Genomic DNA, 22,706 nt, shown 5'->3' with positions numbered 1-22,706 from the left:
TATTTCTAATATTATTATTATAAAAATGTAAAGAATGAAGTTTTATTTGATAATCTGCTTATCAAAATTAGAGTAGCTGAACTATACATGAACACACATTTATGTTCCATATGAGGGTCTTGGAATTACTAGGGAGTGATTATTAAGGAGTAGGGAACACATTTCTGCTTGAGCTAGTTACTCCCCTTGTTTCTCTCAGATATTCAATTTTAAGCAAATCAATATAGAGGACTTCTTTTCTGGTAAAATGAAAACCAAAGATAAACTATAGTTAAATTAATAATTCAACCTATCATGGGGCAGAAATCATTCAAAGCCTATGAGTAATTTATGACTTGTTTCTGTCAACAACAGGTATGTGGTGGGATGAGGTATTAAATAGAACTTCCCTCTATTCCCTGGCCACAGTTCTTAGTCCACGGGCATAAACTTGTCACCGTATTACTACCCCAGTTGGACTTTTTTCAGTGAGGACATCCTTGCCAGTGTACTTATCAGTGAAACAAGATGTGTTCAACTGAATCAAATTGGACTTAATTCATATACGTTAGTATAAGTTTGTAGGTTGTAGAATGACTGGGTTGACAAGAGAAAGCTGTTGGTAACCATGTCTTGGCCAATATAATTTGAATTATTGAATGTGTCAGGTAAATCAAGTCATTGCCTCTTGAGAATAAGAAAATGCATGCAGTTAAATTCATCATTCCTTCTGATTGATTAAACCGAGGGAAATATTCAAGAGCAGCTTGGATGATATGAAAGTAGTTGAGTAATTCACTAAGAATTATTCTAAATATTCTAGATATTCTTATCCGTGCTGCATAGATGTCCACAGCATTTTTTTTTAATTCAGTGAGAGAAAAGTTTGCACACATATATTTTTTGCACACATATATTTGCCACCTCCCTAAGTGAATCTTTTATATTTTTCTCCATTTGCTCCGTAACCTAAGATGGAAGTAATAAAAGTGTTAAAGAGCTGGATAGGAATAGTGAAAATTAAGTTTTCCTTCTCTCTAGACTCAGTTGCTGGCAATACTGTTTGTGTCGATATTCCGTCACAGTATCTAGTCACAAGTGTTCAGTAAATGTGTACTGCCTTCCCACATCAGAAAAATATTGGCTTTATAACATATGATTTCAGGCTTCTCATGCAACATCTTTCAACTTTACTTGGTTGTGTGTATGAGTCTTCCATTAATATACTGAAAACATTTTGAACAATCACTAAGAGTGATCTCTCCTCAGGGAGAACGATTTCTGGCTTGCATAAACTCAACTTGAAAGATATTTCTCTGATGAACTAGGTATAGGAAATGACTGTATACTTTAAAGATGATGTACTTAATAAATATTTGCTCTAGTTGTCTTTGACTTGCTAGTCTGTCCAGACTGCAAAGTGTGCTTTTTTGATGTATAAATACCTTAAATACCATGAAGGAATAATTTTCATCCAGCTGTTCAAAGCACGGCTATCATATAAAATAAACATTTGTATTCAGAGCAGACATTTTGGTTGCTGCTTTTTTCCAGTTTCTCAGGATACACTTACAGTAAAAGCCTTGCAAACCTTTTAAAAAAATCAAAACAAGAAGAGATTTTTCTTAGTATCTAACCATTCTAGACAAACCAAGCCTCAATTTACACAAAAATTGTTAACTTCAAGTAACTCTTAAGATGTCTTATATTTAATATCACTACTGCTGTACATTTATCAAGTGCTGACATTATGGAAAATGGGTTATAATAGTTACTTTTTAATATTTGAATATTTTAAAGCATTAAACTGAAGCAAATTATTTGTGCCATATGTGTTTTTTATATAAAATTTCTTTCAGCAGATTTTAACTTTAGTTTCAAACTTTTTTAAGGAGGGTTTTTGAGAAATGCATTTCTTTTGTAGTAGATTCATTTCAGATTTGTAATTTATTTTGTCATTTTCTGATTTATTTTTGTGACAACAACAAAGTGTGTTGTTGACTAAAAGAAAAAAAAAAGCCAACCTAAAATAGATTAATACATGTTTTATTCGGTGTCTTACTGAGGACTATAGCCCAGGAGATAGTATTTTAAGTTGCTCGAAGAACTGTTCCAAAGCTTGTCAGTTTACAGAGGATTATATGCAAAAAAGGAAAAGGATACCCATCTTTGCAAACGGTTCTCCATTGTATAGTTGTGCATCCCAAGGTATAATTCTTTTGGTTGTAGAAATTAAGGTTTACTGATTTCCACTTAGGCACATGAGAGACCCTTATGTTGTCATAATACATTCTGTTTCTATCATATTGGATTATTCAGGATTATTACTGGCCTGCAACTGCTTAACTGGTTTTCCAGTTCTTATTTTTGGTTTCTCCTTGAGGTCATTTGAGATGGTCAAAGAAGGTTGACATCAGTCATCTTTTGCAATTTCAATGCACAGTCTGAAATGTCCATATTCAACATTATATATGTAAAGTACCAGAAGAAAAACAAGCATTTTTTTTTTCAAGATGAGAATCCTACATTAAGCTAGGAACTGAAATTGATTAGGTAACCCTAGCTGATTGGTCTATAAAAATAAATAATGATTTTTGACTGAAGATAGTGATTAAGTGACAAATTTATGGATGTTTATACAGTATTTAAAACACTTTCCCAGTCATTATATCATTATGATGCCCACCTTATTCTTGCAAGATGTTGTCTAAGTTTATTTATCTACTTATTTATTTTAAGATTTTATTTATTTATTTGACTGAGAGAAATCACAAGTAGACGGAGAGGCAGGCAGAGGGGGCGGGGGAAGCAGGCTCCCTGCTGAGCAGAAAGCCCGATGTGGGACGTGATCCCAGGACCGTGAGATCATGACCTGAACTGAAGGCAGCAGCTTAACCCACTGAGCCAGCCAGGTGCCCCTAGATGTTGTCTAAATTTAAATCATATTTTTTTACAAGGTAATTTAATAATAAAATCAAAATATGAAGTTTTGGGGTACCTGGCTGGCTCAGTTGATGGAGTATGTGATTCTTAATATCAGGGTTGTGAGTTTGAGACCCATGTTGGGGGTAGAGATTACTTAAAAAGCAAGGCAAAACAAAAAATTCCCCAAATATAAAATTTTAAGAAAAGCTGAATACTAGAATTAGTTGGACTTTATGGTCCTTGTAAAATGCAGCAAATAGTACTGAGGTTGCCAGGAAAGCATTGTAAAATCGTGAAGGTTTTCATGGTCAAGAAAAACAAACACATCTGAGAGGGATAAAAAAAGAGAAAAAAGTAATTTACATGAAGATAAAGAAATGCTATCTGTGGAGGGGGGGAACACATAGGAAAATACAATGGAAATAAGTTAATTATGTAAAGAACTTTTTTAACAAATAGGTTGCAAAGTGGATAAAATGATGAAAATGCAAACCATGAATTTTAAAATTCTTAAACTTAGAAAAGGGATGTTGAGTTCCTCCAGCTTCCTAGTGAGTTAATGTCTGTTTTATGCAATACATTCTTTCAAAATGTTGAATTACCCATTACTCATTCCTTCTAAAATCAAGTATTTAGATTACGTAATTATTATTTATGTATTTATGTAATTATTATTATTTATGTAACACTTCTGTTGTTCTTCTGTTTTATTATCTAAAATATCTATCTTCTAGTTAGGTGGATGGGTGGATGAATGAATAGATAGATACGTAGACAGAGAGTGAGTGATACATCAAAACAGTGTGTGAAAACTAAATTCTGTTAAAAGTGAATATTTTTAGGTTTTATTATTCACTCATGAAATAATGTGCATTATTATATTCTCCTATGAACATATTGTTCAAGTTTCTATTTTAAAATAATTTTGCTCTAGGCATATGCTATCAAGTGCTAAAATTTAAAACTTTTAAAACTTTTAAAATATATACAAATGCATATTTTATCCCAGGAAAAATAAGCTTATTCTAACCAAAAACAAACAAACAAACAAACAAAACCCTCAATTACTAACATTTTAATATGCAAAGGTAGAGAATTCTAATTCTGAGGTAAAACAGACCAAACTTTGTTTTGAATCAATCTTAGGCTCTTGGTTTCTGTCTTCAGAGGGTTCGTTTGATATGACATGAGCTGCAAATGTAACACATATTTTGGTGGGGATGTCCCTACCTGTCCCAGACTATCAGTGATATCACTAAGATCGTTTCTTGGCCTTTTGGCTAAGCTCAAGTACAGAAATATCACTAAGAAAAATGCCCCTATGTTTTGTTGGTTTTTATTCCTTGGTTCTTGTAAAGGTGTCTGGGGTAATTGATAATCCCATTTAATCAAATACTTTCAGTTTGATGCCATTCGTGTAGTTGACCAGCATGATGTATCTTAGGATATTGGGATGACCAGGATTCCCTGAAGACAGAATTCTGCTGTAGAGCTGGACATTTAAGAGAATGCTGAAATGAGATGGTAAAGTAGGTTGTTGCCCTTGCCAAGGTGGCAACCAATGTTTTCTGGTGGTTTCTGTGTATTGAGATGTTTAAAAAGTTTATTGTCACCTATTAGACCATTACTAAACAATGGTAAAGATGTTTGTTGATTTTCAACAGTGGAGAGACTATATTAGGTGTATTTGTAATCACCACCTGATTAAATACATATTTTGGCAAGATTAGTTTGTCTTCTACTCAAACTAAACAAGCCATTAAAACTCATAATCCCCACTCTTTATTCTTCCATATTTTTTATGGTGGCACTAATTTCTGCATTTCCCCACAGATACAATAAAGATTTGTGCTTCCTGTTTTGGTAGGATGGAAATATTTAATTTGGCCATTACTGTAGTTTTACAGATTTTACTTCATGGGCCTCAGAGAGAGAGGTTTTTTCCAAGAGCAAGGTAAATCTTCCAACTTTGTACCAGTGTGTGACCTGAAGAAAGAATCAAAGGTCGGATGGAGAAGGCATCAATGTGCCAATGGTACTATGGGCTCAGAACAGCATCTCATTCATCACTTACCGCATAATGTCCACTCAGATCAATGTTTCTTAGTGGTATTTGGAATTCACAGGGATTAATGTTAGCTCAGACACTCAGTTATCATTCAATAACTGTGAAAGATCTGGGCATTTACCCCTCCCCGTGCCCGTTTATTTGGAAATGGTCAGAAATGCCTTTCAGAGAAGCTAAAAGGCAGATGTCGAGTGTTAACATATGTTGCTATCACACAATCCTTCTTTAAAGACAATCACCTTTCTCTTCATTTAAGGGACTGTGGGGTATGTACAGATCTTCCTGGATTTATGATTATCTTCTATCATGATAAAACCATTTGAAGTTGGAAATATCTGATTCCAAAATGCATTTAATACACCCAGCCTGCCAAACATCAGAGTTTACCTTAGCCTATCTTAAATGTGCTCAGAACATCAAAATTGGTCTATAGTAGGGTAAAATCATCTGACACAAAGCCTATTTTATAATGAAGTGTTGAATAACTCGTGTCATTTATCAACTACTGTACGAAAAGCAGAAAAAAAAATCAGGGGGTTGCCTGGGTACAGAATGCTTTTAAGTGTTGTTTGTTGTTTACCCTCGTGACTTCGTGGCTGTCAGGGCTGTGGCTTGCTCCCCAGCTTCGTGAAAGAGTATCACTAGCCCAGGGAAGGATCAAAATTCTAAATTCTAAGTAAGGTTTCTACTGAATGTGTATCACATTTGCAACACTCTAAAGTGAAAAAAAAAAGTAAGTTGGACCATCTTAAGTCAGGGACCATGTATAAGCTAACTCAGGTCTGGGAATTGGTGAGCTACCGTGACTTACCAGCTCACTAAATTTTGATTTGTATTTCTCAGACCTTCATATCATTATTGGCACAAATCATGTCATTAGTGGCACAAATCAAGTGGCACAGACCATAATTTTGGTCTTTGAGTGCCAGAGTACTAGACTTTTTGCCATCCAAATTCTGCTGCCTATTATGAAATTCATGCCCACCTCCTTCCGATGGCAAGTGCTACTGCTTGGCCTCTGCCACCCCTGTGCCCTATAGAAATCAATAAATTATTTCACTGCAGCTTCAACTCTTGTGTTAAGTATAAAGAACAGAAATTATAGAGATTTTGTTTATGATTGTGGCACTGCCATGAATTTATTTCTTGTCATTATGATAAAGAAGATGTCCCTGGGCCCTTCCTGAAGATGTGGGTAGTTTCACAGTTCTTGAAATATCAATCCACTTTAACACTCCTTTTTCAGCACGTTGTTTAATTCTCTCATCTACATTAGAACAGGAATTCACAGTTTTTGAATTTATTTTAACTTTGGACACCTTTCAATCCAGATTTTGGTAAAAAAAAATCAAAGAAACATTTAGCACTTGTGCCAATGACCTGGAAAAGTACATTGAATCCAGAATCTGTAATTATGAATTTATACTAGCTTGAATTAAATAGTTTCCAGCTCTTATGCATGTGAGAAACTCATAAAATTCATTTTTATGTACATTTATTATACTTTGGCCAATTTAAGTCATAGAATCTTGTGATTCTTATATCTAGGGAATTTCTTGCCCCCAATATTGACTAGAATATTAGCTTTCAAGAAAATATTTGTATTCTGAGTTGAGATGGAGTGATAGTTTTGGGCAGGAAGAGAATTTCTTCCATCTATCAGTTAACAATCATAGATAAGGTGTAGGCTTGGTAATGAAGATGTGAAGAATCACTTTCTTAGGTGTGGAACAGCTGAATCTGGTAGCAAGAGAGACTCAGTAAGTTTTAGAAGTTGAGAATATGCTCAGTTATCTGACTTCTTTCCCATGTCTGCATTCCAATGCTCAGAATTTCACTTTTTCTTCCAATCAGTGGCCTCATTTTCTCATAAGTCACTGCAATAAGTTCAATCATTTTTACAATTCCAGAATTCTATGAAATAAGACTTGAACTTTCATGTGCAGCTCTGTTATCCTTTTCACTTGAGTAAGAGGACTTTTGGCAGGGAGACTCTCTGATGAACTCATATGACTTGAGCTGAAAATTTAAATTTTAAGCTTCTTATTTTATTTCTTTAAATTCTCCAGTGCACTTGGGTACAGGCAGTTCTTCCCATATTTCTTCTATTTCTCATACTTTTATAGTATAAAAACAGGTGGAATTTGGTCACCCAAAATATTATGTTCCAGAAGCCCTTTTTTTGAGGGGACCTCAGGGGATGAAACATGCTGTTATATGCCAGACATTGTTAGATCACCACCTCGAATGCAAAACAGGTCCTTGCTACACTGAAATACAACTAAGTCAAGTCCTAGGGTTTATGTGCCCATTCCCTTAGAGATTGTTGCTTGAAACATTGCTCTTGGGGGAACAATTTTTGTTTTTAAGGTCTGTTTTCTTAGTTTCAAACAAAATCTACTCTGGCTGGTTTAAATACTCTCTCTTTCTCTTTTCCCCTTCTTTCCTTTCCTCCTTCATTCTTTCCGCCCTCCCTTCTTTGTTCTATCTTTCTTCCATTATATATATTTGTATTTCAGGTGTTGAGGGTTGGGTTAATAAAATAGGATCACCTCTTGGCACTTTACCGTCTTTGAACTATGCAAAGCTTTTACCTGGTTTTTATACTTTCTTATGTATCCACTTTTATCCCAAATCCATTTTCATGGATTACACAAAAGAGCAGATTCCTTTTTCATTTTAAAATCTTAATATAGTGAATTTCATTTGGTATACACAAATTTTCTTTTAGAAAAAAAAATAGAAAATAAAAAAGGAAAATAACATAAAACAGAAAAAAAAACAAAACCAGTAAACCAACAAAACCAGTAAACCACATTTTCAGTTCCCATTTCTCTACATGATATTCCTAATATAGATTTACTGTCTTCCAAAATGAAATGCACAGAGTAGAAAGTGTGTGTGTGTGTGTGTGTGTGTGTGTGTGTGTGTGTGAATCCATTGCACAGAGTTGTAGATTAATATTTTGGTTAAGTTTCTAGATCGTGGAGCCAGAGTTTCCAGTTTCCGTAATGTCTTTGTCACTTACTAGCTATGTGATGTGGGTAAGTTACTTAGACCTCCCAGATACCAAGTAATAGCATCTATGACATAGATGGTTGTGAAGAGTAAATGAGTTAATATCTGTAAAACAAGTAGTATAATGCCTAACATGTAATAAGGCATTAATAAATGTTACATAATAATGTTTAAGAAACTTTTCACTAATATTCTAAATAGCGTCAGTCCGTGAGAGAAACTATGGGACAAACAGGTTTTAAACTTTACAAATATTATACAGACAAACTCAATGGTGAAGTAAGATACAAGGAAAAAAAAACATTCAAAAGAAAAAGCAAACATATATAACCACTAATTATACAGGTAACAAAACTAACTGCTTCAAGCTTGAGGAGTAAAGCAAAAATACTATTTTCCAATGTTGATTCTATCTTCAATGATATCTTAAAACATTGAGTTTGATATTAGCATTGAAGTTTCTCTAATTTTTATAAAAATATCCAGAGCAATAGAACAAAGAATAAAAATATCAAAGTAAGAGCAAAATGGGGAAAATACGTTGTAAATAAAAATAAATACATAAAAATAAATAAAATAAAAATCAGAATGAAAGCTCATTAGAAAACAAAATGAAACAAGAGAAACAAAAAACCCCAAAGAAAAAAAGAAAATTTTATTTGAATCAAGATATATTTGGAAAAAAAATTTGTTAACTACATAATTTTTGTGTGTGGATTGACATTAATTTTGCTCAATTATTAAAGTTTCAGAGGAAAGATACCTAAGAGACAAATGTTTTGTTTAATTAAATATCATGGATATCTCTATATTGGCCTCAAGCTGATGTTTCTATGACCAATTACTTATATTTCAGCTACCAATGAAAAGCTTCTAATTTTGCCAACTGAAGGTTCCCATTTAAGTTGAAACTTGGCTTAAGTGAGGTTCAAATTCTGTGCTTATTCCTATGCCTATTTGTGTTTTGAAAACAAAGCTCAAAGATGAAACCCTGATTAGTCTGTCCATAATTCATCTCTGGTTTATTTAATAAGGCTTAAGTGGATGGGCTGCAATATTTAATATTTTCAGAAGCCATCATAGTTCTTGCTGGGTTCAGTGGCTTTAGAAATCTGCTAAAGGTTCACCTGGTTTCTACAAAAGCACTCCAGAGTCTTCTGTTGCTTCTCTGTCTCCCTTCTACCTGCTGTGGTGACACGGTAGACACGGTGATGGCGGACATGTCTCGGCATTTATTGTGTGCATGGTCACGTGAAGACCTTTATTTGTATTTTCTTCTTTGATCCTAACAATATCTTCATGACATAATATTATTATTATTCCCATTTTTAGGATGAAGAAACTGACGTTTAAAGATGTGAAGTGATTTGACCAAGGTCACAAATCTAGTAAGTGAGGGAATAGGAATCTAAACCAAGAAATTCTTACCTTAGAGCCACAACACTCCGACTCCCCAGGAAATATTGCACACGCTATTCCTCCCCTGAAGCCCAATTTCTTATATCCTCATCCGAGATAGCTCAGGCTGCAAATCTGCTTAAACTGCTGCTTCCTTGAGAAAAGCTTTCTCTGCTCTTCACTTCACACATGCGTCTCTAACATAACACAGAGCACAATGACTGCAACTAACTCTTTTAGTTACAATGACTGTAACTTCTCTCGGCTGTTTTTCTGGAATCTTCCCTTTGGGGTCACAACAGTGCCTCACACTTGTGTTTTTTGAAATAATTAATGAATGATTTTGACGGTTTCTGTATTATTCAAATTAGTGTTGTAATTTCAATTCCTGGTAGTGAAGTTTGATGTGGAATGTGTGTCTGTGTTTGTGTGTGTGTGTGTGTGTTTAAAGATTTATTTATTTATTTATTTGACAGACAGAGATCACAAGTAGGCAGGGAGGCAGGCAGAGAAGAGAGGGGGAAGCAGGCTCCCTGCTGAGCGGAGAACCCTGATTCGGGGCTTGATCCCAGGACTCTGGGATCATGACCTGAGCTGAAGGCAGAGGCTTTAACCCACTGAACCACCAGGGGTGTTTTAAAGAATTTTGAAATTCTTCAAATAATTTTATGACAAGTTTTTGTTTGTGAATGTCTTCTATCTACTTACTTACTTTTAAGGATCCAGATGCAGAATCCCAAGAGTAATTCATAGGTTTAGGTTCTCTAGGATTCAGAAATAAGATATTATTTAAGGTCCACCACTTAGGTAGCCCGTCTACTTTATTAATCTCTCTTCTTTAAACATTTAAACATTCTAATTTTGATAAAATGATTCATTGAGTAAGACTGAACCTATTCTAGAGAAGAATTTTATATAATAATGGTGTGCTATTTAAGGCTAATACATGGTATTTTCACTCTCCGTGTTTTTAAAGATTACTTACTCTTGGACTCCACACCCTAAATTTGTGACTCAGTGTATCTATAGGAGAGCCCGAGAATCTATATATTTTCTTTCTCTCTTTCTCTCACTCTCACTCTCTCTCTCTCTCACACACACACGCATACACAGACACACACAGTTAATGATTCTGCTGCAAGGTGTGTTTGGCCCCCATTTTAAGGAAAATTATACTTGCAAGAGATTCTGATACTTGTTTCCTATCCTTCCTCTTTAGGCAAATAATAAGAACCTCCGTAATCAGGTTTGTTTGATATTGCTTTTCCATAAATCTCTCTATAAAAATATCTGCATTCTGTTTTTATACCAGCAATGATTTTGTTAATACCATTCTTTTTCTCTAATCTGGAAACTCTATTCTGCCCATTGCTTACTGGCAAATTGGTTTTAAAGTCCACTCTTTGTGTCAATTCCAGTTGCAAACTGATACCCTGTTCAGCAGATACATGGTCAATGATCCATTGCTTCTGGGGCTCAGCTCAGAATCAGAGCAGCTCAGCATTTGACCTATTCAATCATTTGTCTCATTGGCATGTATGGTACGAACTTAGTAAAGATGCATGTTGTAAAATGATATGCATTGAATATCAATTTCTTTAAAACCTTACTCTGAAGTGCTATTGCCCTTTATTACCAGTCCTTGAAAGCAGAGTTCAGAAAGACTTCCCGATGGCCTGGTATCCTGTAAATCGGCTTAGTGTCCTCTTTAGATGTGGTGTAAGAGTGAAACTGCAGATGTAAAATAACGTTTAAATTAAGAATATGCATGAATCCTCTATTACATTTTAAAAAAAAAGTTTACCTAGAATACTGAAACATTTTTACACAGCTTATTGGAATGACTTGTTCATGTTATTTTCCCAAAACTGCCTACCATGCATTCAGACACCAAGTCTGTATTTAGTACCTCCTGCATTCATTATTCTCTATTGAGCATTCTGAAGACAAAGTAGAGTTGAAGACGTGCTTCATCCATAGAGGATTTTATTTTCCCACTGAAGAATTAAGAATAAGAATTAGGTCTAATAAAGTAAGACAATTAGAAAGAAATTAATGACAACTGGGTATTAATTTCATCAGCCAAAGCATCAGATTCATCTTTGAATGATAGTATGGATTGACTTTTTCACTTCCAATCATTTTTTTTTTTCTCTATTTTACCTCCTCTATCACATGTACATCTGTAGAGGCATTCATTCAAATCAACTCGGTGATGGTATTTTACACGTAAATTTACTAAAAATAGATGATAAACCATTTTGTAACTGCTTTTATGTCTATTAAATGGTCGCCTTGTTTGGTAGACATTGATATAGCATAATCAATATTTACTGATAATAGTCTATTGTTAAGTGATATACTAACACAAAGTGAAGTGAGAAAAGAAATATCTTAAGGTTATTGGACTGTGGGGGGTATTTTCATTTACTTTGGTATATCTAATTTTATTAATAATTGACAGTATATTTGATACATCATTGAATTACAATCAGAGCAATTTATTTATATTGAAGTTTGACACAATAATACCGATACCTTCTTTATCAAAACAAGCATCTAGCTTGATGAAATTTTTTGAGAATGTGAACGTTTTTCATTAAAAAAAATATACTTTGAGTGCCTGCTTTTTTATCTTATTTTTTTTACAAATTTTCCTCCAGTAGTAAGAAAAGAGAGGCAAGTTCATTTAATTTTCAAATGTAGAAGGCTTGAGGATATGACCTGCATTGCAAACTGATGCTTATATTATGAATAAAGCAATGATTTCCTTTAGACTTGTGGTTTGAACCAAATATAAATAAATATCGCAACTGTGTAGTTTCTCTGCTTTAGTTATATCTGCCTATTTAAAATACATGTCAGAATGACTAAAAAAAAAGACAAAAAATAAAAAATGTTGGTGGGGATGTGAAGAAAAAGGAACTTTCGTGCACTCTTCATAGGAATGTAAATTGGTAGAGCTACTGTGGAACAGTATGGAAGGTCCTCAAAACATTAAACATAGAAATACCATACGACCCAATCATTCTACCACTGGGTATTTACCCAAAGGAAATGAAAACACTAATTCAGAAAGATATATGCACCATTCTGTATACAGCCAAGGTACAGAAGCAACCTAAGTGTCCATCAGTAGATGAGTAGGGGCTCCTGGGCGGCTCCATCAGCACCATCTAGTTAAGCACCCGACCCTTGCTTTTGGGTCAGGTCATGGTCTCAGGGTCATGAGATCGAATCATGGAGGCTGCTAAGATTCTCTCTCTCTCTCCTTCTCCCTACAGAACCCCCCCCACTCGGCTTTCACTCTTTCTCTATCTCTTAAAAAAAAAACAAAAACGTACAAACAAGGTGTGTGTGTGTGTCTAATATTATGCAGCCATAAAACATGAGATTTTTAACATTCGAGAGAGCATGGATGGACCTAGAGAATATTATGCTAAGTGAAAAGGTCAGTACCATATGATTTCACCCATATGTGGAATCTAAAAACAAAAGAAATAAATACGCAGACAAAAAGCAGAATCAAGTCTACAAATACACAGAATGAACTGATGGTTGACAAAGGGAAGAGAGTTGGAAAAATGAGCAAAAGGGGTGAAGAAGCGTGAGCGATGCCGCCTTCCAGTAATGGAATGAGTAAGTCATGGGAATTAAAAGTATAGTACAGAGGGCGCCTGGGTGGCTCAGTGGGTTAAGCCGCTGCCTTCGGCTCAGGTCATGATCTCAGGGTCCTGGGATCGAGTCCCGCATCGGGCTCTCTGCTCAGCAGGGAGCCTGCTTCCTCCTCTCTCTCTCTGCCTGCCTCTCTGCCTACTTGTGTTCTGTCAAATAAATAAAAATTAAAAAAAAAAAAAAAAGTATAGTACAGGGAATAGAGTTAATAATACTATAATAACATGGTATCGTGACAGATGGTAGCCATACTTGTGGTGAGCATGACACACAGAGATGCTGAATCGCAATATTTTATACCTGAAACTACTGTAACACTGTGTGCCAATGTGAAAAGTTTGAAAAAATAATAAAGTTCACAAATACAGAGGGTCTATTTTTTAGCTAGTTTTTATCTTTCCCTAATAAAATAGGAAATGATATTTGAAGGTAAAAACTCTCATTTATCCTATAAATTATTAATCTTTCAGGTTATAATTTCTGTCATCAACAGTCTACTCATATTAACAAGGCTTCCCTTGTTATTAGATATATTTAACTACCTCTATATGCTATAGATATAAAAGGAAATATTTCTATTTAAGGAGGGAAAAAACCTGTCTCTAAAGAGTAAATTAGTAGTGTTTAATGTTATTATTGATAGTAGTGGGAATTGTGGTGGTAGCTTAGTGATTTATTTATTTTTGTTTTGGTCCACTTTAAACAATTTAAAAATATGTGTGAGAATAAAGGAATTCAAAGATCGAATGAGTGATTTTAATTTCCCAATGTTATGCTGATATTGATACTTTCAAAAAGAAGCTGGTCACTCAGTTGTTCATTGAATTTATGTCTCTTTTTCTAGGGACTAAGACTGGGAACATCAGTGGCTTGCCCCTTAAAACTATGAATCACACCTTATGTACTTGGTAGGGGACCTTAATATCATGTAGTCTGACTTTTTACTTTTTTAAAGTGCTCTTATTATTTCTAGCCCTACCATTTATCTCTTTTAAAGATAAAATCCAACACTGTATGTCCCTGTACTGTCTTTAATCAAGGGAGAAAGAATTCACAATCTTGGTTATTACAAGGCACAAAAGAAAATAAGTGTGTTTAGAAAATTTCTCACAGTCTTTTCCACTTAATTCCACATGAGATGAGGTTCTTGGGTCAAAACTGTATGAACTTTTTATAAGGACTAACCATGACTGTTTTGTAAAACAACTATTGCTTATTTTGTTAGAAAACGGCTCAATGATACAACTAGGGTCTGTTTAACAACAATTTACCCTTGATTTTCTCATTTGTTTTTGTTTTAGTAATGTGGATAGATTTTTTTTTATATTGAATTTATATTGAATCAGAATTCATCATAAAATTCTTGATTAAATATTCTTTATACGTATTTTAAAGATGCTGACAATAATAATGATGATGACAGTAAAACACTTTTCTCTATATGCTGAGTTGTCCCAATTTTATAGAGACATATTAACTAAATTTCTTAACAAAATATCTCAAATATCTTTGGTGAAATTGGAAATGGCACCATCATTTAACTTTTATTCCCGAAACTAGTCCTCTTTCCCAAATAGACATGAAATTGCCCTTACCTCCCTCACCTGCATCAACACTTATATTTGGTTCTGAGGAACTAAAGAGATCTCACGTTTCATCTAATACAAAGATGGCTTTGGTTTGTTGGTTTGTTTGTTTGTTTTTTCATTTCCCTATATAAGAGCCATTTTTTTCTTACATAGTATTTCCTAAAATATAAATAACAAAAGGGATCACCCATTATCTTTTTTATCCCTTATACCAATTCATTGAAGAATTTAAATTGTATCTCTATTTTACACACAATTAATAGATTAGAAGTTTAAATTCATAGTTGACTCTACAAGAGTCAAGAAGCTGCAAGTAATATAAATTCAACTAGAACGAGTTTAAACAATACAGGGGATACAGGTTAGCATTGAAAGTTACCAGTTCCTGGAATAGTTTGGTCATGGATCTGGCTCTATTTCTCTGAGATTTGTACTGCTTAACCTTCTTCTGGATCTGCCTTGACTCAGGATCGAATTCTCCCATGATAGCAAAATGGCTGTAGCAATTCCAGACCTCATATATGTATAGCACATCATACCAGAAGGAAAGAAAATTCTTCTTCTTCCATCAACTACAAGTCTGAGACTTCATTCCAGTTTGAAAGAGGGAATTGAACCCATCACTGTGATGAGGGGTTAGAAATAAACCAGCTGGTTAATTCCCCCTGGACCTCCCAAGGACAACCCAAATGTAAAGTCAATCCCATCAAAACTCTGAAACTGTGCACAGTAGAGGGTAGATGGAATGCATTTGGGGATTAGAACTGTTTGTTTTACCCATATGTACTGTTCTTTAGTCTAATCCATAAAAGATTTATGAAAGGTTGTCTATTAATATTTAAAGTGTCTTCATGAAACACCCAGCTCCTGGAATACCCAGTCTTTCTTTTTTGAAAAATAAATGTCTTTTTTTTTTTTTGCAGTACATTTTATAATTTATTTTATTATCCCCATCAATTTGCATAATTTTAGTCCTCAAAGTTCTGCCCTAGAGCCTTCTGTTTTCTAACTTAAAGAAAAAAAAAAGGGTTAGGATATTCCATTTCACTAACACGCTTAGCTGTGTATGTAGCAAATGTCCCCAATTTCAGTGACTCAAAATAATCACTATTTTGTATGTTATTATTAACAATGTGGTGATTTGGCAGTTCTATATATTACTCAGTACTCATCACAAGTGTATTATTAATCTCCTTTATCTATTTCACCCATAATAAAAAACTACTTTTGCTCATTAGTCTGTATATCTGCCAGGAGTTTCATCTTCCCTCCGAGTACTTACTCATGCCTACACAGCAGCAGTTTGGAAAGGTGACTCTATTAGTTTCCTGTGGCTGTTGTAGCAAATTAACACAAAATTAGTGGCTTAACACAAATTTATTAGCATGAAGTTTTGCAAGTCGGAGTCCAGCAGAGTGTCATTGGGCTAAAATCAAAATGTCTGCAGAGCCGTGTTCCCTTTGGGGGGCTGTAGGAAAGAATTGATGTCCTTGTCTTTCCAGCTTTGAGAAGATGCCTGCTTTTTCAGCTTGTGGGCCACTCTCCAACCTCCAATCCAGCAATGGTGGCTAATCCCTTTTTGCACTCCCTTCCCCCTGACTTCCCCTCTGCCTTCATCTTCACTCTTAGGCACCCTTGTGATTACACTGAACCCACCCAGATAACCCAGGATCATACCCTTAATACTGATCAGCAGTCTAAATTCCACCTGCAATTTTAATTTCTCTTTGCTATATCATGTGACATATTCATAGGTTCTGGGGATTTGGACATGGACAACTTCTGAGGACCATAATTCTGCCTATGACAGTGACTCTTGTTGGTTTTGGCTATGCTGTCCTAGATATCTGAAGATCAGCAGACTGGCTTATTTAGGAAAGCCTTGGCTGGGATAACTGGCCTCTTCTCCATGTGGTCTTTCAACCTGTAGCTTGTCTCTTTGTTGAAGTCAGGTTAAAAAAAAAAAAAAAGGACATGAAGACAAATCAATGTCCAAATAGATCAGGTCAAAAAGATAGTCCAGTCAAAAACATTCTGCAATCACCTTAATGACTCTGGCTTATTTCCTAAGCAGGTAACCTCTTTAGTGCTTTCTGACATCCTTATCTGTTGTTCTGACTGGCTGGCATTAAACTATTCTTCTCCTGTATATCCCACAGAGTGGAAGATAAGTTCATTTATTTATGGTTAGATTTGTTATAGGTGTGGTCCCCTAGGAAACAAAGGGAAGGGTCAAGTTTCACTCCGCTTTAGTGCCACCTCCTTTTTATATTTTTAAATAAACCACTTTATTTGCCCCCTGGTGGTTATGGGACCATCATATTTGCATGTCTCATTTATGCTGTCTGTCCCCAGAGGTAAGAAAGATGTGGGAAATTCATGTGGACAACTGTGATCTCAGATACACTGGGATGGCTTGCCTAGAAGGAAAGGGAAGTGCTACAGAAAGGATGTCTCCGTCCTAAGTATCTGACTTTGATGACAGGAAACTTAAGGGAGAGAAGCAACCTGTACAAAAAGTCTCTGTTTGCAATCATTTATTATCAGGAAATGTTTGGGAGTTGCATAATCTTGGAGTTCTTGTTGATGTTTTTCCTCCCTCAAGCCACATCCAACCATCACTAAACCTTACCCATTCTAAACTCAATGAACCTACAATTCAGTTTTTTCCCACCAGTGCCAACACTGTGATCCAAGCCACCATAGTTTTTAACTAAATTATGACAATCATCTCCTAATCAATCCATTTCTTTTCCCTTTTAGACCTCTATGGTTTATTTTCTACATAGCAGCCACAGGAATTTCTATAACATGTCAAAAGATATTACTTCCTTGTTCAAAACCCTCTAAGGACTCCCTGTCTCGCTCAGCGTAAAAGACATAGATCTACAGTATCTGAACTTTTATTGCTTCTTTGGATGCAATACCAAAACTTTTTAACTCACTCCCTTTGCAGGTACACTTCTCTCCTTGTTAATCACTGAGCTTTCCAGACAGGTACCAGCCTCAGGACTTTTACAGTTGCTGTGACTTCTGCCTAAAACCATCTTCCCCCCCAAAAGCCATACCTCTCCTTACTTTCGCATCATAAACACATTTTTATCTCAAATACCATTTCAGAATTGTTTTGTGACCACCCTATTAAAAATGTATTCATATGCTTGTAAGTACTCACACGTACACGCAGCACACATCCACAACCTCCCTCACCCTGGCCTTTCTTTTTTTTAAATTCCACATATCAATTTTTCCCCCCATAGCATATATCCCTTTCTAACACTGTATTATTTATTTAATTTGTATGTATTTTTTTGGTCTCACCCTGAGAGTGTAAGTTCCCTTAGTGCAGAAAGCTCACTATAATTTCTTGCCAAGAAAGGTACATGCACATAGAAAGAACTTGATAATTATATGTTGAGAGAATGAGTGAATGAATGACTAAAACTCATGAAAGACAAATAGATACTTGTCTTAGAAAATTCAAAGATATATTGTTTTATCAAGAAAAAAATCATTACCTCTTCTTAATGCTCTAATTATTTGCTTATCTTGCTTTAAAAAATGTCATGACATAATTGGACAGCATGAGGCTCCACATAACAGACATCTCCTGGCCTCCTATTACCTCCACTTTTTGATCAATTAGCTCCTTCTCCATATTTTTTCCCATCTAAGATGACTTCATTCAGGAAGCTGTCTTTGAATCATCAAATCTGAGATGAGGCCGTTCTTCTGTGTTTTGGTACTTTGTTCATTTGCATCAAGTGTGTTGTAATCTTTCTTATCTCTCTCTCCCACTATGCTCTATGCTCCTTGGGGGCGGAGATTAGGCATCCTTTAATCATAACTGATTCCTCACTGACTAGAAGGTTCTAATACATAGTAGGTGTTCATAAATAGTTTAAATGATTAAATAAGTGAATGCAATTCATGGAAATGTCATTAATTTTCAATATCAGCAACTTTTTTTAAAAGTCATTTTATTCATAGAAAGTAGATCTCTAAATTCTTTCTGACTTTTCAGGTACCCAAAAGCAACTTTGGTTTTCAGATGGAATTACCCTAATTTTGCCAACATATGGTCATAATTTTTTCATTTTAAATAATCTTGCCTGATTTCCTCTTAAAATACTGAGAGTACTGTTGTGCTTCATTGTGTATGCGTTATTCAACTGTACAATTAAATTATTTCATAAGATGTTACATCAAAATCATTGTTAGGTAAAACTATCACAGCTTTTGGTTTTTTAAGTTCTTTGTAAGATTGTGTAAATTATTATCTATTTAGATTAGGTTAATTGAGTGCCTTAAAATAAAAGTGCCTGCTTGTCCTTTGTGTTGTGTTATCAGTTCCTTGAGGCAGAATTCACATATCTTCTTTTTTTCTCTCTCTCTCTTTTCAATTTGTAGGCCTGCCAGTCATTTAAAATTGGTTTTGGATAGAAAAAATATATATATAGAAAATAATCTACATATGGGAAAACTGATGAGTTTTGAAACTTACTTATAATGAATAAAATTGAGGCCAATTGGTGCACATTTGCACAATGCATATGCTGTGCATTTTTTTTTTTTTTTTAAAGATTTTATTTATTTATTTGACAGAGAGAAATTACAAGTACACTGAGAGGCAGGCAGAGAGAGAGAGAGAAGGAAGCAGGCTCCCTGCTGAGCAGAGAGCCCGATGCGGGACTCGATCCCAGGACCCTGAGATCATGACCTGAGCCGAAGGCAGCGGCTTAACCCACTGAGCCACCCAGGCGCCCTATGCTGTGCATTTTTAAGTACTTATTGCTTTAGTGTATGCCTTAAGTTTCTTTCATACTTTTCATGATACTCTGAAACTACAGTTTTGTTCTTCAAATAGGTGAAAGACAAACTTTATGAGGTCTCTGAGTAAAGTTACATTTCATATTGTTACAGTCTTTAATGGGTGTGGGATTTTTTTTCAGTGTGTTTACGGAAATTAATAGAATAAAGATCATTTGTTTAACCTTAATCAGGGAAGTAGAAATTTATAGTTAGATTTAAATTTAAGAGTCAAGAAAAATTTTGCACTAATTTGCTAAGTCATCTTTGATGTCTATATTTAAGAGTTGTGCCCAGAGCTTTTTTCTTCTTTCTCAAAATCTCTGTGCAGGGGTTCCTTGATGGCTCAGTCAGTTAAGTGTCCAGCTCTTCATTTCAGCTCAGGTCATGATCTCAGGGTTCTGGGATCAAGCCTCAGGTCAGGCTCCATGCTCAGTGGGGAATCTGCTTCTCTCCTACTCTTTCCTCCTGCCCTTCTCCCTGCTCATGTGTGGACACCTGCTTGCTCTCTTTCTCAAATAAATAAATACATCTCTTAAAAAATAAAAATCTCTGCATGCATAAGTATCCATTATCTGGCAAAAAACTAAATCTTAAACATATTCTTACCTATACTAAGAGAAAAATGTTTACAAAATATAAATAACTAAATGAAAAGAGAAAAATTCCACAAACGTTTTTGTATGATTTAATTTTAGTCGGGGTGCCTGGGTGGCTCAGTGGGGTAAGCCTCTGCCTTCAGCTGGGTCGTGATCTCAGGGTCCAGGGATTGAGCCCTGCATTGGGCTCTCGGCCCAGCAGGGAAGCAGCTTCCCCCTCTCTCTCTGCCTGCCTCTCTCCCTACTTGTGATCTCTTTGCCAAATAAATACATAAAATCTTTAAAAATAATAATAATAATTTTAGACAATGACTTTGGACAACATCTGAATGATTTATGTTTAAATGAGGACTGTAGAAAATGAAGTAATTATGAAAGGCTACTCAATCATTGGAAGGTCCAGTGCTGCAGCACAAACGTTTGGAATCCCTATTCAGTCCTCTTCACATTTCGCTCTGCCAACTTCCTTGATGTTGTTCCTTCCTAATAGTGCAAATACTGACTTAAAGAGCCTCCTATCGCTTTGAAGGTTCTTTATTAACAGCAGTGGTATTTCTTATAACTTTCATAGAATTGTTTCAAACTCATGACCATGACATATTAAATAAATAAAATCCAGTTTAAACAAAAAGATTTACAGATAGCTCTGAAACCATGAATTCCTTGCTTGTTAATGTCACTATTACAGACCCGAGTGAAGAATTATCTGTGTTGAAGGACTTTCCAATGGCTTTGCCTCAGCTATGGAATGAGTAAACTGCATTACACAAGAACACATATATTGTAAGTGACAGATCTTATGTTCATTTAAAGAGGTGTTACCAATATTGTTCAGCTTATTTGCAGATATAAATTACTTATGCATGTGTGCATGCACAATATAAGTTCTTTGTGTCAAATAATAAACATTAGTTACAACCTCAACAATAAAAATATGAAATGATACTTACCTTTGGATACCATACACTGACATTTTGGGGAAAATATTAAATATTATTTTCTTATGGTTCATAGATATTAAGTATAATTTTGTATTCTCAAGGTTGCATTTATTATTATAAGTTTTTTAGAATGCTGAAAAATAGCTATGGTAAGATATAAAAATATAGTCACAAAATCTTAAAACTCTTCTCATCAGAGATAGAGTCTGCTTCTCCAACCCTTATATCTGGGTCGGTTTAGGATTTTTTTTTTTTTTTTGACTAAAGAATACAGTTGAAAGTGATGTGTAATATCTGTTGTCAAGACCTCTGCAGACGTATAGCTTTCTCTCCCGCCCTCTTAAAACCCTGAGACTATCATGTTCTGAGGAAGTTTGCTCTAGCTTTCTTGAGGATGTGAGAGCCCTGGAGAAACAAGCCTCCAACCTTCCCATATGAAGCCCAAACTTGGGAAGGAGGCAATCTGGGACAAGCATAGTGTCCAGTAATTCTGCAAAATAAATGTAGCCAGGACAATAAAGAACAACAGAAGAATCATCTAGACAATGCTTAGCATGGTAAGAAATGGTATATCACTGTTGTTCCAAGTCACCAAATTTCTTTGCAGCAATTGGTAATAAACAAGATGGCCAAGTCTGTGATGTGCTTACAAAATGCTCCATCTGCTCTAAGCATTAATGAACATGACTTCAGCTTTATCCAGATAACTCCTCTCTTACTGAGGGAAAAAGTGGCATATTAAGGATTGAATTTATTTACATACAAGGATTGAATTTACTTACATACAACTTTACATACAAGTAAATAGAGACGTCAGAATTTGAACCCTGTAATTTTGCTTCAGAAACTTCCATTAACCACTATGCTCTATTAATTATCAAAAATGATTCAGAAATCAACATAGGTGATTTAGTCTTAAAAGACCAGAACTTCTCCAATTGCCTTGTTCTGCAGATGAATATGCATAAATTGTACTATTTATCTATCTGCCAGCCTGTCAAACTCTCTCTTTATCATCCTTGGTGTGAATGTGATCATTCCCCCAGTATAGCTACAATCTACTTGGCTAAGTGCATAATGATGAGATCAATTATATTCTATCACTACGTCTCTACCGACCTGACCTCAGTTTCTTTTATCATAATACATCATTAGTTTTTGTTCTCATTTTGTTCCTTCTTATATTTCATAATATTTTTATGTTCATATTCTTCAACTTAAGATTCTATCTCTCTCTTTAAAATGTAGCCCATTTTTGAAGCTGTCAGTGAAGTTTTGTCTGACCCATTAAATGTGCCATTTGTGTCTGAGACTGTAAACTTTATATATCTTTTATGAAAGTCTGACTTAGAGCAACATAGTTTCACAATGGCATTTATTTTCCATCTCCTCCACTAATCTGCTCTTTTGTGATGTATTTTAATGAAATTTTTATATGACAAATATAATAGAACAAGTACTTTTGAAAATAGCATAAGACAGTATTGAGGAATCATTAATTTATCTGCTATATGTTTAATAAGCCCATATATCAAAATTATGTTAGTGACAGCAAACTGGGAGCCCTATGAAAGAATGGTAATATTATTTGTTTAGTTTTATAATGATACAACTTTTCTGTCCTATCAGTTACAGTGACACAGTCTTAATGTTTATGAATAAATTACAGAAAAAAACATACAAACATAAAACAAGCATAAAAATA

The 22,706-nt window shown here is 34.9% G+C and overlaps 1 protein-coding gene across 6 annotated transcripts in view; it reads left to right on the top strand.

The window, feature by feature from the left end:
• EPHA5 (EPH receptor A5) overlaps nucleotides 1-22,706 on the top strand; it is a 355,011-nt gene that overhangs the window by 180,990 nt on the left and 151,315 nt on the right. The window contains exon 6 of one of the 6 annotated variants that reach the window (XM_045079822.1): nucleotides 9,323-9,754. The exons of the other annotated variants lie outside the window; for them this stretch is intronic. Within the exon in view, the coding sequence (XP_044935757.1) occupies nucleotides 9,323-9,327 (5 nt within the window). The 3' untranslated portion in view covers nucleotides 9,328-9,754. Of the gene's footprint in view, nucleotides 1-9,322; nucleotides 9,755-22,706 lie in introns of those variants that run through there. 6 annotated transcript variants of the gene reach the window in all.

The sequence above is a fragment of the Mustela putorius genome, unplaced genomic scaffold (genome assembly GCF_011764305.1).
Source record: "Mustela putorius furo isolate JIRA1106 unplaced genomic scaffold, ASM1176430v1.1 tig00000430_pilon_pilon_pilon, whole genome shotgun sequence".
Classification (NCBI taxonomy): Eukaryota; Metazoa; Chordata; class Mammalia; order Carnivora; family Mustelidae; genus Mustela; species Mustela putorius.
Note: the sequence above shows the minus strand (reverse complement) of the source record. Positions and strands in the feature narration are given on the sequence as shown.